At 40.5% G+C, this 23,150-nt stretch overlaps 1 protein-coding gene across 2 annotated transcripts in view; it reads left to right on the top strand.

The window, feature by feature from the left end:
• Positions 1-2,575: 2,575 nt before the first annotated feature.
• tex2 (testis expressed 2) overlaps positions 2,576-23,150 on the top strand; it is a 46,350-nt gene continuing 25,775 nt past the window's right edge. For both annotated transcript variants that reach the window (XM_078401447.1, XM_078401448.1), the window contains exons 1-2: positions 2,576-2,693; positions 21,148-22,796. In XM_078401447.1, coding sequence (XP_078257573.1) covers positions 21,174-22,796 — 1,623 coding nt within the window. In that variant the 5' untranslated portion in view covers positions 2,576-2,693; positions 21,148-21,173. The remainder of the gene's footprint in view (positions 2,694-21,147; positions 22,797-23,150) is intronic.

A 23,150-nucleotide genomic window follows, 5' to 3' on the forward strand; every position in this document is an offset into this window, starting at 1 on the left:
TCCTGTAATCGATGAAGCCAAACATGACAAATGCCTTCTTCACCACCTTGTCTACCTACGTCACCACTTTCACGGAATTATGCACCTGCAGCCCTAGCTCCCTTTGTTGTACAGCGCTCCCCAGAGTCCTACCATTTACTGTGCAATGGAGCATCAATGTTGACCAGAAGGAAATCTAGTTTGTTGTCCTGCAGTTTTCAGCTATGCTAGTGCAGAGACTACAGGGAAACCTTTGAAACAATGGCAGCATTTCAGGCAGGCTGCCAGTCTGTGATTGATTGTAACATTTACCCACGGGATTTGCATGGACCAACAATGGAGACACTGAATTAATTTTTCAGATCGGTAAAATAAGTGATTTAGTAACAACTCCGTGAGCATTGAGTGACTTAGTAACAACTCCGTGAGCATTTAGCTTAAGGAAGGAAAAAGTGCAGGGAAAAAAGAAGGAACATAATAAAATGCCAACTTGTAACTTGTCAAGTAAAACCTGGGAGGATATTTTGGTAGATAGATACAACATGCTGGAGTAACTCAGCAGGACAGGCAACATCTCTGGAGAGAGGGAATGGGTGATGGTTTGGGTCTAGACCCTTCTTCAGACTAGTCAGGGAAAAGGGGAGATATAGACAGTGATGTAGAGAGATATAGTACAAATGAATGAAAGATGTGCAGAAAAATAATGATGATAAAAGAAACAGGCCATTGTTAGCTGTTTGCTAGGTGATAATGAGAAGCTGGTGCCACTTGGGTGGGGGAGATATGGAGAGATAGGGAATGCAGGGGTTACTTTTAGTTAGAGAAATCAATATTATACCACTGGGTTGTAAGCTGCCCAAGTGAAATATGAAATGCTGTTATTCCAATTTGCGTTTAGCCTCAGTCTGACAATGGAGGTGGTCTAGGACAGAAAGGTCTCTCGTTATATCTCAAATATCTCTCGTTTCCTATTCCCCTGACTAGACTGAAGAAGGGTCTCAACCCAAAACGTCACCCATTCCTTCTCTCCAGAGATGCTGCCTGTCGCGCTGAGTTACTCCAGTATTTTGTGTCTATCTTTGGTTTAAACCAGCATCTGCAGTTCCTTCCTACAGGATATTTTGGTAACTAGGTTGCCTCAGATTCTTAATTATTCCACACAAATTATAAATCCAGAACAATGAACATCATGTTGAAGTAGAAAAATAACCAAAAGTTCCTCACCAAAAGTTCCTCACCAAAAGAATAAACGATATCTTCTACCTCTAAGTAACTTGTTGTCTATATTATTTTGAAACAGCTTTTCAAACCAAATGCGAGGTAAAATAGACCGCAATTGACTTTCATTGCACACAAAATGTGATGTTTTTAAATCATCTGTACATTTCCTTTGCTTTGTATTACAATGCTTCAAGTCAATCATTCAAAGCATTATTTTGCTTATCGTGTCATCTCTCCCACACTGGGTTGAACTGTGCCTAACACACATCTTTCCACTTACAGCAGACCTGATAACTTTATACTAATCAATAGACAACTTTTCCAAATCAACAAAACACAGACCGAACACAAATGGCTGAATGGCTCATTTGTTTGTTCGATTTGATGGGCTTGAAGAACGATTGGTCCGTTTAATTAGATATGCAAACTGTCAATTGAAATCACAAATTATTTCATCACAATTTGACCGAATTTGGAATTATTTTGGCAGGTGACAGAACAAGGCCCTGCAGTTGAAGCCCTAACTCTGCGTAATTAGACAATGGCGAATATTAAGGATTAGGAGCACAATTGTTAGGGAATTTCCTTATTTTGATTGGAAGGACGTTGTAAGTTTTCCCAAACCGGATACTAGCCCTACAAAGATTCAGTCCAAAAACACAGAAGGCCCAAAGACCAGGAACTACAGTGCCGACTCCCCGCTGACTCAAAATATAGGCTCGCTTTGCATCCATTCTCCTGCTCCGCCATAATGGTGGGGGACAAAAACAGAACTTAATGCAAATATGCAGTAGATCTGACAGTATCTGCAAATAAGACAAAATAAAACAAGGTTCATGTCCCGGGTCAATGATCTTTTATCAGCACAGCTGGTGACTCCTGCGGCTCAAGCCGCGCCCATGACAACACGCCGCTCCCACAAACTACGTTACGTTGCAAAGTGCACACTTTGAGGAGATGCATTACACGGCAAAGGCGAGTGAGCCAATGACAGAGAAAAAGCAAAATCCAGCGAGCTTCTCCAAGAAAACATGTATTTATACGTCTGAAGCAGCACGGATGAGGGAAAATCGTGGATTACCAGAGCGTGGGAATCAATCGATGTGTCGTGCTCTCTCCCAGGCCTTGCTCGGCGGGGAGGAGCTGATTGGCCGCGTCTGAGAGGGAAAGGATGAGGCCGGGGAGGGAGGGAGAGTGGTGTGTGCGCATGCGCATGCGCGACATCACGGCAGCGAGCGGGCGGGGAAGAGTGGTGTGTGCGCATGCGCGGCATGGCAGCGGGTGGGGAGAGTGATGTGTGCGCATGCGCGGCATCACGGCAGCGGGTGGGGAGAGAGTGGTGTATGCGCATGCGCGGAATCACGGCAGCGATGGGAGAGAGGGGACCGGGACCCACGCGTGCGCAGTGCCGCGGCAGGGAGGATGCCAACAGGCTGTGTGTGGCTCGAGCGCCGGGCGGCGGTTGGCGGCTGCCATGCGAGTGCTCGGCTGAGGTGAGTGGCTGCTCCCGCCCGAGTGACTCGAACCTTGGTCGACGCCGCTCCCCTTCCTCACGCCGGTCGTTGCCTCTCTGTGGGGTGGGGGTGTGTAGACCGCCTCCCCGAGGGATGCATCCCCGTCGGACGGTCCTGGCTGCAGGACCGAAGAAAGCCTGGGCCCTCGTCCGCGCCGAGCTGCCGGAGTGATGCGGGGTTTGCCGCCGCCGCCGCCGCCGCCCCCCCCCTCTCCCTCTCCCTCTCCCCCTCCCCCTCCACATCTCACTCTTTACATAATTATGTCATAATTATAGCTGTAGCATGTAAGAATTTCATTGTTCAGTTGTCATTACCATGACAATTACACACTTGACACTTTCCTGGTACATCCGCAGCCTTCTGGGCTCTTCACAATATTTAACAGGAATTACTGTTTTAACCCTTTCTGTTTGGAAACAAACAGAAAGTCTAAGGACCATATGCTGGCAGAACTTTTCACCGCGCAAGCTTTTAGCGACTGAATTTATATAATGGAATTGAGTATAAGGTACAAATGAATATTTTGGACTATGGAGCGTGTTCAAAGTGCCTTAGTAAATACCGTACTATTTGTTCTATCTAATCTAAATTATAGCTGCATGTGAATATCAAAAGATTACTACCCAAGGCTGTAATGGATATTTAGTCTGCAATTCAGTGTCTTTGAGGATGTTGTGGTTGGTTTTGTTTCAACCCTGCCATTTAATCATGGGTTTACATTCTCGGGTGCATTCAAGAGACGGACAGGTTTCTAAAACAGTTATCGACACAAAATAAGCAATGAGATTGAACTGAAGGACCATGGTGATAAAGCAGGGGTGTCTTGTGGGTTGATGAATTTACATTTGAGAATTGATCCATTTACCTCTGCACAGTTTGTACCTACTCATTCATTTTTGTACAAATACAAATTAGGAGCAGGCATAGACCTCTTGCCCCTTTGTGCCTGTTTTGTCATTGAGAACATAAGAACTCTAAACCACTGTGATTGTAACCTCATGGGTATTTGTGTTTTTCCACAGTATCCTTTCACCCTCCAATCAAAAATCTATCTAGCCAGGCCTTTAAAGTACTCAAATTCCACTTCCCTTTGAGGAAGAGAACTCCAAAGATTCATGATCCTATGACACAACTTTTAGATGGATAACTCATTAGGGATATTAGGCTTTGTCCACGGAACTGAGGCGACACAATGCGCTGTAATGCTGAGAATTATATTCTGCCCTCTGTGTCTGCTCTATCTATTGTACTTGAGTTTGACTTGATTGAATCTATGATTGTATGATCGGTTGGGCTAGCATGCAAAACAAAGCTTTTCACTGTGCCTCGATACATGTGGCCATAATAAACCTAAACCTATCTCATCCTCACTTCATCTCAGGTATTCAGTCTTTCGACCACGTTTGGCCAAAAGCTGCACTGAAGTCAGGAGCGAATCTTAATCGCCAAGTGCAGAATTTTGCCTGTTGAAACTAGGCATTTTGCATGATCTACCAATTTTATGTTGCCATTTCTTAATCATACCACAACATGATGTAACCTCTCCAGCCATTCAGTGTCAACTAAATCCAAGGCCACAAATACAAGTGGAACTTTAAAAACAATCATGCTACTACAAATGCACATTGAAATAAATATACTATTCCCAAAAGTTAAAGTAATATCTAAGCTCTAAGAAAAGATAGTGCATCACAAAATTTCACTGTGAATCACAATATTCCAATGGCTGTAGTGCATGACTGCATATTTAGATAATTTTCTTCAAATTATGGAAATACCCATTTGAAACCACTTCCAGCCAAACAGAGCTTGCCCTACTTACAATAAGCTCATGAAATTTAAAACAGTTGCTAAACAACCATCACTCAAGAGATTAATTGTAAGTTATGCATGTAATAACATACATTTTATAATACGTTCAAATGTATTAACATTTTTCAATTAAGATTATTTAAACCATGAACCGGAAGATGGCATCTGTCAGATGAGATGTCTATTTGAGAGGGCAGATAGACACAAGAGGCATCCTAACACTCTTCTGAGGAACAGACAGATTATCCACAAATCATATGAAAGTTAGAACCAGAAAGCAACAAAATTTCTATTTGATAGAAAAAACAGCTAAGAACTGTAATTTGCATACAAATCAATCAAGCTGATAAAAGGAACCATGGGACACGGCCCCATGGGGGAAGCTAAATCAGAAGGTTAAATCAGGTGGAATCCAAAGTGAGCAAGCCAACTAGATTTAAAATGGCTTGTTGGAAGGAGTCAGAGGGTGGTGGTAGAAGGATGTTTTTCTGTTTGGAGGCCTGTGACCAGTAGTGTTCCGCAGGGATGTGCTGGGGCCACAATTATTTGTCATCTATATTAACAATTTGGATAACACTGTAGTTAACGTGGTTAGTAAATTTGTGGATGACCCCAAAATTAGCGGTATACTGGACGGTGAGGAAGTCTATCCAAGTTTACAAAAGGATCCGGATCAACTAAAGAAGTGGGCCAAGGAATGGCAGATTGAATTTAACTCTGTCAAGTCAATTTTATTTGTATAGCACATTTAAAAACAACCCACGTTGACCAAAGTGCTGTACATCTGATTAGGTTCCAATGGAAAAAAAAATGAAACATACAGTAGCACGCAAACAGTTCACAGCGCCTCCTCAATGAGCCTCAAACGCTAGGGAGTAGAAATAGGTTTTGAGCCTGGACTTAAAGGAGTCGATGGAGGGGGCAGTTCTGATGGGGAGAGGGATGCTGTTCCACAGTCTAGGAGCTGCAACCGCAAAAGCGCAGTCACCCCTGAGCTTAAGCCTAGACCGCGGGATTGTGAGTAGCCCCAAGTCGGCCGACCTGAGGGACCTGGAGTTAGAGAGGGGGGTTAGAAGATTTTTGATGTAGGGGGGGAGTGTCCATTTAGGGCTTTAAACGTGAATAGGAGGAGCTTGAAGTTGATTCTGTACCGTAGAGGGAGCCAGTGGAGAGAGGCCAGAATCGGGGTGATGTGGTCCCTTTTACGGGTACCCGTCAGGAGTCTCGCTGCGGCGTTTTGGACCAGTTGCAGGCGGGACAGGGAAGATTGGCTGATCCCAGTGTATAGGGAGTTGCAGTAGTCTAGGCCGGAGGAAATGAAAGCGTGAATGATTTTTTCTGTGTCGTCGAATTGGAGGAAAGGTTTGATTTTAGCTATGGTTCGAAGTTGGAAGAAGCTGGCTTTTACCACAGCGTTGACTTGCTTATCAAATTTTAATGCAGAGTCTGTGGAACAGACGCCCAAGCGTACAGGTACACAATTTCCTGAAAGTGGTGACACAGTTCAACAGGGTACCAAAGCTTCCCTACATCAGATTGGTATTGGGTACAGGAGTTTAGAGTAACATTTTGCAGCTGTAGAAGATATTAATAATAAAAAAGGATACAAAGTGATCAGCAGGACAGGCAGCATTGCTGGAGAACAAGAATAAGCAATGTTTCAAATTGGTACCCATCTTCAGACAGATTGTAGTAAGGGACAGAAAGCTGGAAGAGAGATGGGGGTGGGACAAAGCTTGGCAATTTTCCATTGAGGGGGACTTTTGATTGGCAGACGGTTGGCCAGAAGTGAAAAGAAAAGATGTGTGAGATGAGGAAATAAAGATGGAAGAGGTATGAAATGGGAAACCCGAGGAAGGAATCTAGGTGGAAGGAGGTGAGGTAAGGAGGGATAATTGCGTGTGCAGAATTAAAAGATTGCCTCTGGGAGGTCATGTTGCAGTTGTATAAGACATTGGCGAGACTGCATTTAGAATATTGTGTTCAGTTCTGTTATAGGAAAGATATTGTCACGCTTGAAAGGGTTCAGAGAAGATTTACAAGGATATTGCCAGGACTAGAGGGTGTGCGCAGTAGGGAGAGGGTGAGTAGGATGTGGCTCTATTCCTTGGAGCACAGGAGGATGAGGAGTGATCTCAGTACTCCTGCTTATGGAAGGGCCATTTAGAATAAGAAGAGGGGAGAAAGCTGTTCTTGAGTCTGGTGGTGTGTGTTTTCAAGCTTCTGTACTTTCTGCCAGATAGAAGCAGGAAGAAGAAGGAATGACTGGAGTGGGACAAATCTTTGATTACGTTGGCTGCTTGTTTGAGGGAGCGTGAAGTGTAGATTATGTTAATGGTGGAAAGTCTGGACTGTGTGACGGACTGGGCTTTATCTAGCATTCAAGAGTTAACAGTTAGGAGGCATGCCAAAATGGAACATAAATGGAAAATGCTCTTTGTCAAACCTGCAAAAGAAAATTAGATATTGTATGTTAATAATCTCAGTCGGAAGGCATTGTTTTGCAAGTTCCTCAAGGCAGTATCCAAGGCCACGCATTTTCAGTTGCTTCATTAGTGGCTTTCTCTTCCTGATAAAGTTTGAAACTGGTCGCATGTTAATTATGCAATCTTCATTTCCATTTGCAACTCAAGATTATGAAGCAGTCATCATTTTAATAGGGTAAGATCTCGGCTGCTCACTTTTCTCCTCTATTAGTTGAAGGCAGGGAACATGGCATTTTGTACCTCTGAGGAAGGTAGCGTTCAATTGTATAATTTTTTGTATTATAAACTTTGTCTGTTCATTTGTATTTGTGCATTGTTTGATATATATAGATTTTAATAAATTATTTAAATTGTTTTAAGTTATGGGTGTAACAAATCAAACTACCCATTATGTTTATCCACTATTTTGGATTAAATGTAGGATTAAAGGTTTAAATTATTTTCTCTGCATTAGTCACCTAGAATAATCCCTTTCGCATGCATTTTTAGTTTAGTTTAGAGATACAGCATGTAATCAGGCCCATTTGCCCACTGTGTCTATGCTAACCATCGTACACTAATACTGTGTTGTACACACTAGGGGCAATTTACAGAAGTCAATTAACCTACAAAACTTCATGTCTTTGGAACGTTGGAGGAAACCGGAGCACCGGAAACCGGAAAACCCAAGTAGTCACAGGGAGAACGTATGAACTCTGCATGAATAGCACCCATAGTCAGAATTGAATTCTGGTGTTTGGCGCTGAGAGTTCTTGAACAAGAGGAGAAAGGCAATGATAACTCCTTAGATTACCTCTATGCTTTTGGAAGCGTTGACGGCTAGAGAAAGAGAAAGTTAGGAAAGGCTATTTGTGCAAATATTTACTTTGTGGATTAAAAAAAAAAAATAGCTGATATACAATACAGTAAAACTCTTTGATAATCTGCTTGTATTTGGGAATCTCAGCAGTTTGACATCTGCTTCCGGACCCAAGTTCCTGCATTCTCTCTCCATTCAACAGGGCCCTGGGAGAGCCCATTATACTTCCTTTTCCTATTCTGTGGATTCTGGAGTTTCTTTTCTACGCCATTGGCATTCAGGTTCTATGTTCTGGAATTCCCTTTCTAAGCCTAAGCCACTCCCACTTCCTCCATATAATGCTCCATAAAAGTCCATACCTCAGACTAATTCTTTAATCACCTGTAGTAATATCCTTGGGTGGATGGATGTCAAATTTTGTTTACATATATATAAAGTATATTGAAATGTTAGACAGTGAATGTAGCTCCTTGATGAAATACTAGAACTGTGGGTTTAGTCCCTGCAGTAAAGTTCTTATGCTCTCAAATAAGGAAGAAGCTCAAATATTCAGCTATGTTTTTCATTTTAATTAGTCGCTGTAAGCAGACAAACTTAGGATACTTATTGAAATTGTTCGGGAATTGTTTGCTTTTACTTCTGGTTCTGCTTTTCTAAACAAAAGAGAAGAATTATACAGATGTTTAAGAGAAAAAAAGCTTCGACTGTTTGGATTGTCAATCTGAAACTCATGTTATTTATGACCAGACATAAAAATTGGACTTGAGCTGTTGGATTTAACTTTTTTGCTGCCCTGGTTCTCTTTCTGATTTGAACTGTTGTGGCTGTAGAGTTTAACAGTGAAATTAATTTTGCAGTGTTCAATGTAATCATTTTACTGTACTGAAAATCAAGTAATATAAAGGTTTATTCTTAACTGGTTATGTTTTCACCAGTACAGCAGTTTGCTGAATTTGATTCGGTTATACAAAATGCGACATTTAAATTTTCCTCAGCCATTTTAGTTGCTTTATAATTCAATGTATAAGTTAATGCGGCATGTGGTTGATGTCATTTGAAAGTGATTTGCCTCATAATTAACTGGTTATGTTTTCAATAGTATAGCAGTTTGCTAAATTTGAACCCTGATTTGGTTATACATAATGCGATATTTAAATCAGCCGCATTTGCCTCATAATTAAAGTATTTGAATGTAGACCATTGATTCTCACGCCACCAATGATCTGGTTGTACAAAATTGTTCAGATCAAGTCTCAAAATCTAAGTTGCTATTCCAGGGATGAATTGAGGGTTCTGCATACCGCTCTCTCTCATCTGGACAGCCAGAAGGGGGGCTATGTGAGGATGCTGTTCATTGACTTTTGTTCAGCTTTCAATACCATAGTCCCCACCAGACTTGCTGAGAAGCTGCTGGAACTGGGGCTTAACACTCCTCTGTGTGCCTGGGTCCTGGACTTTCTCACCGCCAGTCCCCAAGTGGTTAGGTTGGGGGAACATACATCTAGCCCCCTCACCCTGAACACAGGATCCCCCCAGGGTTGCATCCTTAGTCCCCTACTGTACTCCCTGTACACAGATGACTGTGTGGCCAGGTTCAGCTCAAACTCCATCATCAAGTTTGCTGATGACACTGTGGTGGTGGGCCGGATCTCCGACAACGATGAGAAGGCCTACCGGGAGGAGGTGGCTGATCTGGCACTCTGGTGTCAGGACAATAGCCTCCTCTTAAATGTCAAAAAAACTAAGGAGCTGATTGTGGACTTTAGAAGGGCTCAACACCCAAGGACGTACATGCCACTGGAAATAAATGGGTCTACTGTGGATAGGGTGAGCAGCTTTAAATACCTGGGAGTCCACATTAAAGAAGATCTGACATGGACAACACACATTGCCGCACTGGTGGGTAAGGCAAGGCAGCGCCTTTACCACCTCAGACAGCTGAGGAAATTCAGAGTGTCTCTGAGGATCCTTCAATGCTTCTACTCTGGGGCTGTAGAGAGCATCCTGTCCGGCAACATCACAGTCTGGTTTGGGAACAGCTCTGCCCAGGACAGGAAGGCCCTGTAGATAGTAGTGCGCTCGGCAGAATGCACCATGGGAACTACATTCACCCCCCTGCAGGACCTATACATCAGGAGGTGCAGATCAAGAGCAAGCAAGATTATGGGGGACCCCTACCACCCCAGCAACGGACTGTTCCAGCTGCTACGGTCAGGCAAATGCCTCCGCTGTCATGCTGTGAAAACGGAGAGGATGAGACGGAGTTTCTTCCCACAGGCCATCAGGACTGTTAACTATCATAACTCCAGGGACTACATTTTTTTTCTGTACTAATTTAAATTTATATGCTGTAATTGTAATTTTTTTTTGCACAATCCGCAGGCATTGCCACTTTCATTTCACTGCACATCGTGTATGTGACAAATAAACTTGACTTGACTTGACTTGAGGGAATGCTACACAAGGCGGCACAGTAGTGCTGAAGTAGAGTTGCTGCCTTACAGCGCCAGAGACCTGTGTTCAATCCTGACTACAGGTGCTGTTTGTATGGAGTTTGTACGTTCTCTCCGTGACCAAGTGGGTTTTTATCCAGGTGCTCCGATTTTGTCCAAAGATGTACAGGTTTGTAGGTTAATTGGCTTCGGTAAAATTGTAAATGATCCCTGTGCAGGATAATGCTAGTGTACGGGGTTGCTGGTCGGTGGGCCGAAGGGCCTTTTTCCACGCTGTATCGCTAAAGTCTAAAAGTAAAGTCTAAAGGAGATGGCTCCTTTTGGATGACATATGAAACCAAATTCTTCATTCTGTCAAGTGGAGTAAAAGATCCTGCGGCAATAATTTGAAGGTGAGTTATCCGTATCCCGACTAATGTTTAAAAAAATAAACATTACTATAAACCACAGAGAAAAACATCCAGATGCTAGAAATTTAAATTAAAATGGGAAATACTGAAGCACTGTACAGAGAGAGATAGTCTTCTATCTTCACCAACACTCGCTATTCTTTGACGCTGCCTGACCTACTGAGTTCCTCCAGCAGTTTGGTTTTTTACTAGAGATTCCAACATCTGCAATCACTTGTGTATTCGACCTGTAAATTTTTCTTGTGGCACTTTCCCATGCAGCTGCAGGAGTTGCACCACCTGCCCTTTAACTTCTTCCTACCATCCAGAAACTGAAACTCCTTCCAGGTGAAGTTGCAGTTTGCTTGCATTTATTCCAATTTAGTGTATTTCATTGTTTACAATGTGATCTATGTCGTAGGAACCAAATTCAGATTGTGCGACATCTTTGAAAAAGACCTTTGCTCAATCTGCAAAGATGACAATAAGCTTTCACCTGTCTGCCACTTTAATTTTCCATTCTATTCTAACCTCTGTCTTTATCTTATTACTTGGTTCCAATGTGCTTGAGGAATTACGCTTAATTTTTCGATTAGACTTAAATTAATCTTTGAGTCGTAAGGACTTATCAATTTCAAATAACCAGTGTATTGGTTACACCACAATTCATGGGAGCGGTTTATCTCACAACTGGCCCATTCTGAAAAATCATCCATCTATATTATCTCATTAACTCAGTTTTTCCTCTCTCTCTCAAGATATACCATCTGACCTGCCACTGGATTGTTCTTTTGTATTTCTATCAGTTGCATTGTTTTGTGTTTCACAGTTTCAGCATTGTTCTTTCTCTCCTGTTCTATATCTTCCTGTGTTTATACCACCTATAGAGGGATTAGCCTCACTCATCCAGCCTCACTCATCCAGTGGCACTACCATTTATATCATTCAGTCTCTGGATTGTCACCCAATCAAAGATATTTGTCCTCTCCACCCCTTCCCCATCTTTGCAACTTAATATGCTTGTTTTCTATTTTGTTCTTGTTCTGATGAAAAATCATGGACCAGCAATGTTTTTCTCTTCCAAGATGATTTCTGACCTGCTAAGTACTTCTAGCATGTTGTGATTTTATTGCTAAAATGGATTGTGTTGATTATCCCTTTGCTTTCACAAAATCAGTTGTGTTTTCAACATTACAATAAAGACTACTCTTTAAAGATAGTAACAGCAAATTGCTGTGAGATATTCCAGGGTTGCAAAATAACAATGTTTTATCATGTTTATCCTTGTCTACTGCATATTTTGGTCAAGTGAGGGTACAATTAGTTTGTTTGCTTAGCTCTTAGACGCAACCTACTTCTAGATTTGTTCATGTATGTCTATGTAAGTTCTCTTTTGAAATTGCGGTCCACTATACAGCTTTATCAAAATTTTCTTTGTAGGATGAAATTGGGTTTTTTTAACAGCTAGACTTAAATTCTGTCTTGCATTACATTTTGTGGGTTGTATTATTATTATTACAGTAACTGCTGAAAATTCAGCTATAGTGTATTTGCACTGTAAGAAGCTTTTTGAATGACTAAAGTTGTTTAAGAACTATTTGAATGTGAAAATGGTCAGTGTGAAGTAGAAATTGGAACTCAAATTTAATGTTGAAATGATGCACAATCTTGAATTATCAGCTACATAGCAAAACAGGTGCTTTGAAAAGAATCACGATGAAACCACTTGGTAATTGGTTGTTAATTATTAATTATATGAATTATATTATAATCATTAATTATATCCTCATTGGGTAGGTTCCCTGAACTTTAAAGCTTTATTTAACAGAATGTTCAATGATTTGGCTGTATAACTTTCAGACTACAGAAACTTGATTTTTGTACATTACCATCCCCATTCTTTAAAAGATCACAATTAGGCTTTGTAATTATAAATAGCATTAATGTATCCCATTAAAAAATTATGAGCAAATGAGAGCAATCAAGGAACCTGAGACCTTTAACTACTGTAACTGTAATACTATTACATCTGATGCATACATCGGGAATTAAGTATTTTAGTTCATAAGATTGGATCAGTCAAAGTAGTGTTGCAATTGATTTTCATGCTCCTATTTAAGAAGAAAGGAATAGGAGCAAGAATTAAACCATATAATTCTTTGAGGTTATTTCATTATTAAAAAGATTATGGATGATCTGAGGACCTTGCCTTCATTTTCCCATCTGATCCCATAACCCTTCACTTCCAAAAACGATGGCTATTGTTTCCCTCTGTCAATGTTTTCATTGCATTCTTCCAAATCTTTCTGGGTTTTTTTTCAATTATCAAAGGATAAAGACTTGCTCAAAGGATGTGTGTGTATATACATGTATATATGTGTATATATACATAGGCAAGTACATATAAAAAAATATATATATATATGATGTACTTGCCTCCTATGCATGAATCTATCCAGGCAATAGTGTATATCCAAGGCTGATCAAATATTTGAGACTAATGAACATTTTGTATGGGAGGTGATGAAAATCATAATATACTTGTATATTGAGTGAATTATAAAATTCTTAGATTATATAAAAATCGCATTTTTCATTTAGTAAGGTTTAAGCATTAAACAACTAATCAGCACCTTATATCCACAAAGCACCAAAAATCTGAGAATTCTAATAGACACTAGATTCCCCTTTGCTCAATCTATTATACTTGAGTTTTACTTGAATCTATTTATATATGGTATTATCTGATCTGATTGGATAGCATACTTTTTCACCACCTCGGTACACGTGACAATAATAAGCCTAAACCTATTTGGATCTTTTTAGAATGACGGAGGTGTAGGACTGACCAATGAAGGAGTCTTCCCACCCCATTAACTCGATCCCCAAGTTGATTTGATTTTAGATGGACCTTAGTTCATGTTTTTGCTATTTCCTTTTGGAATAGAGTCACACAGTGTGGAAACAACTTGACTCAACTTGCCCACATCGACCAACATATCCCATCCACACTAGATTGAGGCAATCTAAGTAGCCCAATCGTTCTTTTGAAAAGGGATTGGTTAAAAAATGTTAATGAAAAACTGTGTTTTGTTCCCAGATTATGAAGAATCTTCACAGTTACTTTATTGAAGTCCATGTGAACCGCACCCACTGTCCTTGTCAATCACCTTTATTGCCTTATCAAAAAAAACTTGCGTTTGTTAGACACAACCTCTCCGGCACAAAGCCATGTTGACTGTTCCTAATAAGTTTGGTTTCAAACTCGTTGGGTGGAGACTCCCACAGTCGCAGAGAGAGCCTGGTAATTTTGCAAAGACTGCGCCCCCATCAATGTCAAACCAGGCCTATGAGGCAACAGCACTTGCTACTGTACTACCATACTACTCTTGCATACCAAAGTTCTTTGACTACAATTATATTTTTGCATAGTAAAATGGTTTGCATTTTGGCCTGAGTTGCTGAGTAACATCACCATTTTAAATAGCAACATGTCTTGGTTCTTTTGCCTTTGCATTCAACATGCCTATCAATTCCACAACTTGAGGTGCATTTATATATTTACACGACCCACTAATCTTTTTTAATACATTGATATCTGATTTAAGCAAAGACAGATGGATGGAACCTTTTTGGGTGTGTCATGCAGATGAAAGGCAAGTATCTTGCAGATAATTTCTGATGGATTGGAAGATTCTCAGTATTACACAGTGTAACGATGCTGATCAAATAAATAGAGGCAGATTTGATCCTTCCATCCCTAGGAAAAGGGCAGAACAGAATGGGTATACAAGAAAAACATTTTTTTATAATTGGACAGGGAAGGAATGGAGTAACATTTATAGTTATTAAATTCTTGATAAATATTTTAATCTGGAACTTGTGTACATGTTTTTGCATGTGTGGGGTGCAGGTCGGAATTGGCAATTGACTGTGTGGGATGGGAACAAGGGAGAATCGGAGATTGGTGTCCATTGCTAATGTTTGTCTTGACAGTTGAAGCTAGAACAATATGCTAATAGAAGGGATGGGAAAACAACAAGTGTTTTACTGGCAAAGTGCCCTGAAGAAACAGCTGATATTTTGGCAGTTGTTTACTGCAGACTCTCAAAATTGTTGAACACCTCCATGGGGAATTTCTTGGAGAAATCCAATTTCAATTTCCTGAATACAGATCATATAAAGAACAAGCTAAGAGCGATGACTAAATCTTGAAATTTGCATATAGGGAACTTGATTAATAGGCTTCTTGTTCAGAGTATTTCTGGATCTAGTTCTGGGGAATGAGGTTAAACAGGTTGAGGGTGTACAAAAGGAAATTGATAATGTTTAATCTTAAAATCTCTTTTTTTTAAAAAAAAAGAAAGAATTGCCTGTTGGAAAAGAACCACATTTTAGTGACAAAGACTCTTACACAGGCTAACAGGAAAACAAAACGAGGAATAATATAAATTGGTCTTATGGTACTTTGCCAGAATGAAATCAGGGACCTGAGTTATGTGAAGAATTTAAAAAATGTTTTTTGAGTATGGAAATTAAGGGCAGAGATATTCTTGCCTCTTTAGTTTGATTGATTCAAAGTTAGTTTGAAAAAGAAGTTGATGAATTTATCTATATTTTAACTTGTTAAGAAACAGGCACAAAATGGCAATTGATTTTCAACTCAGCACTAAAATGAAAACGGGACTGCAGATGTTGGAATATTGAGCAAAATGCTAAAGGTTCCCAATGAAAAATGTTGTCAAAGACACTCAGCATGCCTCCAATGACTCTTGCCAATTTTTACAGTTAAAACATACAAAGCACAACTTGGGTTAGCAACTACTCTGCCGCAGACCGCAAGAAATTGCAGAGTTATGGATGCAGTCCAGCCCCCCATCTCCCCCCTTCCATCCCCCTTATCGACTCCATCTACACTTCACACTGCTTTGAGAAAGAAATCAACTTAACCACTCTCACCCGGTCATTCGTTCTGCTTCCCACTCCCGTTGAGCAGAAGATACAAAAATTTGGAAGCATGTACAACCAAATTCATGCACAGCACACCTGAATGCACCTGTCATCAGGCATGTGAATTTTACACGAATTTCCGCGTTTTTAAAATCCATTTTCCGCGCTTTTTCTGCGTTTTTCACTTTGCCAAATAAACGGAGAAATCGGATCGAAAAAAAGAAAGAAAAAAAAAAAGATGTATAGGCTTGTAATGAACACTAGGGTTTCGCTAGGGGTTCCGCGCAAAATTTCCCGCGTCCTGGAAGTCTCCCTGAAAATACGCCACCTAGGCTGGGCAAGGCAGCCAATCTCGACCTCATTGGGACTTCCACGGCCGATCGGTGGGTTGAATTTGCAACCTGCGGCCGGGGCTCTGGAACTCCAGTCCAGCTGCAGCCAGCAAATCTATCCCCATACCCGACTTCCTTGGCCTGCTGGATAAACCAGCAAAGCTCTGGAACCAAGAGTGCCAGAAAATTAGTGGTGGAACTGTAATGAGTAAATATTAAATTTAAGTGCAAGGTTATATAACTAAATTAATTAAGACAGGGTTAAAATATTAAAAACACAGCAGAAAAGCCAATTATCACCTTTTTGGGCTGATTATCAATTAATGTGCGAATTTACTTCAAAATGTAATTGGTGTAGAGTGACATATTCACATTATTTTGTAATGTCTGTTTTTACTTTGAAATGCACGAAAAGAGGCTTGAAACTGGTAATTTTGTGTGTACATTTTCCAAAAAAATCCAGCTTGGCTCTTTTCCTCTTCTTTTTTTTTACCTCGCTCACATGCCTATGCCATAAGTTAAGGTTGTATTCTTGATCTCCCAATCTACCAAGTTGTAGCCCTTGCACCTTTTTATTATCTGCACATTCTCTACAGTTGTGACTTCTGCACTGTTTCCTTTCTCTTTTTGCACCACTGGTTGATTTTGTGTATGGTTTGATTGTACTCGTGCATGGTATGATTTGCTTAGATAACAGCCAGAACAAAATTTTCCACTATCGTCTGACCTGCTGAGTTCTTCCGGCAGTTCACATTTTACTTTAAATTGAGCATCCTTTTTAAGCACTTTTGGCTGACTGTTTTATTTCAGTAAAGTTCCAAAATGTATCCATTTTCTGACTTGTTATTAGCAGCCATTAAATAAATTTATTGGAAATGGGTGAAAGGAGGTTACTCATATTCAAACCAAATCTTTTGTAGGTGTAGTTTCATCATTCTGTCATATAAGACGTACAGGTATGTAGGTTAATTGGCTGGGTAAATGTAAAAATTGTCCCTAGTGGGTGTAGGATAGTGTTAATGTACGGGGATCACTGGGCGGCACGGACTTGGTGGGCCGAATGGCCTGTTTCCGGCTGTATATATATGATATGATATGATATGATATGAGATGTGGCTGAAATTGTTTCCCCATGTTTTATGAATGTAGAGTATGTCAAAATATTTTGTATCTTTTCATCTTGATGTAAACCTGTTTGTTGTCTTGGAAGAAAGAAAACCTAAAATGTTTGGGAGGTTTTAGAAATAAATCCCTCTAAATTATAGAATCAAAAGTCATTTTAGCTTCAGAATCTAGCTTATCTGAAAAGGGCAGTTAATTCAATGACCAAATAGCAGAGTGGTTATTTCAATGGGAATGCTGTCAGTAGACCAACTGTTTTGATGTGAGAAACCAGTCAAACTTCCTGGTAGCAAATCTGTTTACCCAGAAATAATTAATTAAAGATTAATAATATCACTGAGTTGAATGAAGTGGATGAATCAGATGATGGCATATAGTTGAAAGATAAGGAAGAGTCTCTATTGCGAGATACCCTGCCCATGAATGTCTAGCAGAATGAGCTATGGGAAGATTCTGAGAAACTTTGGTGACTCTTCCATGTAGCCAGCAGCTGTAGTGTACTATATAATTGTATCCATGACTTTGTAATGCAGGTCCAATAATTTTTCCTCCGTCAATTGAAAAATTGCACGTTATTTATAGCTATGGAAACCCTATCACACTGAGGCCGTTTAGCAAGGGCTGGAGCTTTTACTGAATCCTGTTCACTGTGCTTTCTTTATTCAGCACACTTTTGTAGTCTACTCCCCTCTGCGTGAAACAGCAGTAGCAGATTTTCTGAAATACCAGTAACTGCTTCTGCAATAGATGATGTTTTGCTGAATGTGCATATAATGGTAGAAAAGTCATCTGAGACCTAATACCTATGGTATCGCCCACTGTTAGAGCAGTTTCCATTCAGCTATGGATGCTAGGTAACAGGACTACTTTATTGTAAATACAATGACTATTTTGGAAGAAAAAGGAAAGCTGATGGAACTCACTTTGACGAGGCAGGGTATTGACATGGATAGAGAACTGGTTGGCAGACAGGAAGCAAAGAGTAGGAATTAACGGGTCCTTTTCAGAATGGCAGGCAGTAACTAGTGGGGTGCCGCAAGGCTCTGTGCTGGGATCCCAGTTATTTACAATATATAGTAATGATTTAGACGAAGGAATTAAATGTAACATCTCCAAGCTTGTGGATGACACAAAGCTGGGTGGCAGTGTGAGCTGCGAGGAGGATGTTATGAGGTTGTGGGGTGACTTGGATAGGTTGGGTGAGTGGGCAGATGCAATATAATTTGGATAAATGTGAGGTTATTCACTTTGGTGGCAAGAACAGGAAGGCAGATTATTATCTGAATGGTGTCAGATTAAGAAAAGGAGAGGTGCAACGAGACCTAGGTGTGCTTGTACATCATTCACTGAAAGTAAGCATGCAGGTACAGCAGGCAGTGAAGAAAGCTGATGGCATGTTGGCCTTCATTGCAAGAGGATTTGAGTTTAGGAGCAAGGAGGTCCTGCTGCAGATGTACAGGGCCTTGGTGAGACCGCATTGTGTGCAATTTTGGACTCTTAATTTGAGGAAGGACATTATTGCTATTGAGGGAGTGCAGCATAGGTTCACCAGGTTAATTCCCGGGATGGTGGGACTGACATATGATGAAAGAATGGGTCGGCTGGGCATGTATTCACTGGAATTTAGAAGGATCAGAGGGGATCTTATTGAAACATATAAAATTCTTAAAGGATTGGACAGGTTAGATGCAGGAAAAATGTTCCCGATGTTGGGGAATTCCAGAACCAGGGGTCACAGTTAAAGAATAAGGGGTAGGCCATTTAGGACTGTGATGAGGAAATACTTTTTCAACCAGAGGGTTTTGAATCTGTGGAATTCTCTGCCATAGAAGACAGTAGAGGCCAATTCACTGGATGTTTTCAAGAGAGAGTTAGATTTAGCTCTTGGGGCTAAAGGGATATGGGGAAAAATCAGGAACGGGGTACTGATTTAAGATGATCAGCCATGATAGACAATAGGTGCAGGAGTAGGCCCTTCGAGCCAGCACCGCCATTCAATGTGATCATAGCTGATCATACTCAATCAGTACCCCGTTCCTGCCTTCTCCCCATACCCCCTGACTCCGCAATCCTTAAGAGCTCTATCTAGCTCTCTCTTGAATGCATTCAGAGAATTGGCCTCCCCTGCCTTCTGAGGCAGAATTCCACAGATTTGCAACTCTGACTGAAAAAGTTTTCCCTCACCTCCGTTCTAAATGGCCTACCCCTTATTCTTAAACTCTGGCCCCTTGTTCTGGACTCCCCCAACATTGGGAACATGTTTCCTGCCTCTAACGTGTCCAACCCCTTAATAATCTTATATGTTTCAATAAGATCCCCTCTCATCCTTCTAAATTCCAGTGTATACAAGCCTAGTCGCTCCAGTCTTTCAACATATGACAGCCCCGCCATTCCGGGAATTAACCTAGTAAACCTACGCTGCACACCCTCAATAGCAAGAATATCCTTCCTCAAATTTGGAGACCAAAACTGCACACAGTACTCCAGGTGCGGTCTTACTAGGGCCTTGTACAACTGCAGAAGGACCTCTTTGCTCCTACACTCAACTCCTCTTGTTATGAAGGCCAACATTCCATTGGCTTTCTTCACTGCCTGCTGTACCTGCATGTTTCCTTTCAGTGACTGATGCACTGGGACACCCAGATCTCGTTGTACGTCTACTTTTCCTAAGTTGACACCATTCAGATAATACTCTGCCTTCCTATTCTTACCACCAAAGTGGATAGCCTCACACTTATCCACATTAAACTGCATCTGCCATGCATCCTCCCACTCACACAACCTGTCCAAGTCACCCTGCAACCTCATAGCATCTTCCTCACAGTTCACACGACCACCCAGCTTTGAATCATCTGCAAATTTGCTAATGTTACTTTTAATCCCTTCATCCAAGTCATTAATGTATATTGTAAATAGCTGCGGTCCCAGCACCGAGCCTTGCGGTACCCCACTAGTTACTGCTTGCCATTCTGAAAGGGACCCATTTATCCCCACTCTTTGCTTTCTGTCTGTTAACCAATTTTCTATCTATGTCAGTACTCTACCTCCAATACCATGTGCTCTAATTTTGCCCACTAATCTCCTATGCGGAACCTTGTCGAAGGCTTTCTGAAAGTCGAGGTACACCACATCCACCGGCTCTCCCCTGTCAATTTTCCTAGTTACATCCTCAAAGAATTCCAGAAGATTAGTCAAGCATGATTTCCCCTTTGTAAATCCATGCAGAATCGGAACGATCCTGTCACTACAATCCAAATGCTTCGCAATTTCGTCTTTTATAATTGACTCCAGCATCTTCCCCACTGGTCTATAATTTCCCGTTTTCTCTCTCCCTCCTTTCTTAAAAAGTGGAACAACATTAGCTACTCTCCAATCCACAGGAACTGATCCTGAATCTATAGAACATTGGAAAATGATCACCAATGCGTCCACAATTTCTAGCGCCACCTACTTAAGTACCCTGGGATGCAGGCCATTAGGCCCTGGGGATTTATCAGCCTTCAGTCCCATCAGTCTACCCAACACCATTTCCTGCCTCATGTGGATTTCCTTCAGTTCCTCTGTCACCCTAGGATCTCTTGCCACTAGAACATCTAGGAGATTGCTTGTATCTTCCTTAGTGAAGACAGATCCAAAGTACCGGTTCAACTCGTCTGCCATTTCCTTGTTCCCCATAATAAATTCCCCTTCTACTGTTTTCAAGGGACCCACATTTGCCTTGACCTTTTTTTTTTCCTCTTTACATACCTAAAAAAGCTTTTACTATCCTCCTTTATGTTATTGGCTAGTTTATCTCGCTCATGATTGCTGGACCGGAATTTGTACTTTAGTTTCCTCTGATTTGTATTCTGGCAATTATAGCTCAATGTTTTCTTCATTTTATTATACGATTCATTAGTTGGAATGTACTGTTGGCAGCTCCTATAATTATTTATTTTGAAAGTGTTTTCAGTTAAAGGGTGAATGTGGAAAGACATTGTTGATAAGTCAAATTTGCAAACTTTAGTTTGTTTTCTCAACAAATGACTTAAATTGTTTTTTGTGTTGTGAATTCTCAAAAGTGTAATCTATGTATGTACTTTGTTTTTAGATTGTGATGCTTAATGCAAGACTGCAATGACAAGTCAGAGTGGTAACCATGCAGAAAAAGCTGTTTCTATGTCGTCTATGCCAAAAGTGCAGGTTCAGCGCTCTGTTTCTAGAGAGACCATCACCATACACTTTTCTGCCTTTGGTAAGGAAGAGGAGGAGGAAGAGGAAGAAGAATTTGAAGATTCCTCAACAATACTTCCTGGAGAGGTGAAAGACCAAAGTTTTGTGCCAGAACTTAAAGAAAAAGTGTGTGCATATAAACATGGTGGCCAACATTTATCAGAGCCCGCTACCTCATCAAGTTCTTCGGCAATATCAACTGCAGTTACATTTTCCAGTCCATCCTCAGCAAGGACGATGACTTCAGAGTTATTAGAAACATCAGTGACATTGCCATCTTCATCGATTACTACATTGCCATTGTCCTCCTTATTGGACCAACCATTAAATTCCACATGTTTATCCTCAGAGATGAGAACTACAATCTCAGCCGCAGCATCTGATTCCCCATCTAAATCTGTTGTGCCATTCAGTGTCCCTTCATCTTCCACAGCAAGTGCAAAGCCATTCATGAAATTGGTAAAATCTCTTTCAACAGAAGTAGAACCAAAAGAATCCATTACACCTTTAAAGACAAGGGACATAATGAAAACACTAGTTAAATCTCTGTCAACAGACACATCAAAACAAGAGTCTGAATCTGTTCCAATCAGGACCTTTGATTCTAGGATAAACTTGCATCTGTTCAAACAATTTACTCAACCTCGAGTCACTGGGGGAGATTCTAAGACAGCACCTTCTTCTCCAATCACCTCTCCATCGGAAGGCAGGTCATTTTTTAAAGTAACTGAAGTAGAGGCCAGATTTGAAGACACTAAAAGACGTCTTTCAGAGGTTATTTATGAACCGTTTCAACTTTTGAGCAAGATAATTGGTGATGAGAGTAGCAGTCTGCGACATAAGGCCTTATCATCCAGTGCAACAGAACTTTCCACCCTCAGTAGTTTAAATGGACATTTGGAAAGCAACAACAACTATAGCATTAAAGAAGAAGAATGTGATTCTGATGAAGACTACTCAGCAAAAGATTCAACTCCAAATAGAAGTAGTTCTAAAGTTGCAACTGAGCCATTGAAAGAGGAGGACACAGAAAACTCATCTTTGGTATCCACGAAGGAAATATTTTTGAAGGAATCTCCCCTAAGTTTAAACAAATGCTCTCTATCTGTACTTGCCAGAAAAGAAGAAAATGACTACTGTGATTTGTACCTTGAAGAATTAGAGATTGAAACTGAAGATGGTATTGTGGATAAACCTACAGAATCCTTAGCTGCAGAAGAAACAATTGAAGAAGACGGTAAAATATTACAGCAAGTTGAAAAGGATTCTGAAGTTCAGTCTGCTGAAGTTCCATTTAAGACTTTATTATTCTTTACAATGCTTGTATATTCCTATTTAGTGCTGCCTCTTCCAAGTTATTTAAGTGGTTTATTTCTAGGCATTGGCTTTGGGTTTATGATGGCAATTGGTGTTGTTTGGCTGTTAGTACCAAGAAAGTCGAGGGGCTATCAACAGTCACCAAGGAGGAGTTATTTTGAACATCTAACAACAGAAACCTTGGATATAAAGGAGCCAGAAATAATTAAGGTGGGAATATATTAATCTTTGACATCATTGTTTTCTAAATTAAATGTTCCAACAAATTAGTCTGTTTGAATTAAACGTACCAACTAATAATGAAAATAATTGCTTGAATATTTTTGAAGTAAACTAGGTAATGAGCTCCTTTTGTAAAGTAGCAGAAAATATAGGAATAACCAATTTGCCTTTGCAGTATCAGTCACATTGTTTGGAAGTCAAATACAGTGGTGCAAATTTTACGTTAAAAGTTCAGAATTTTCATGTGAATGAAAGCATAGTCTTATTTCATTGAAATAATGGCATTCTTTCAGAAATTCCATTTACGTTATATAGCAGCATTACTGATTTTTTTTCTGGAAG

The sequence above is a fragment of the Rhinoraja longicauda genome, chromosome 6 (genome assembly GCF_053455715.1).
Source record: "Rhinoraja longicauda isolate Sanriku21f chromosome 6, sRhiLon1.1, whole genome shotgun sequence".
Taxonomy (NCBI): domain Eukaryota; kingdom Metazoa; phylum Chordata; class Chondrichthyes; order Rajiformes; family Arhynchobatidae; genus Rhinoraja; species Rhinoraja longicauda.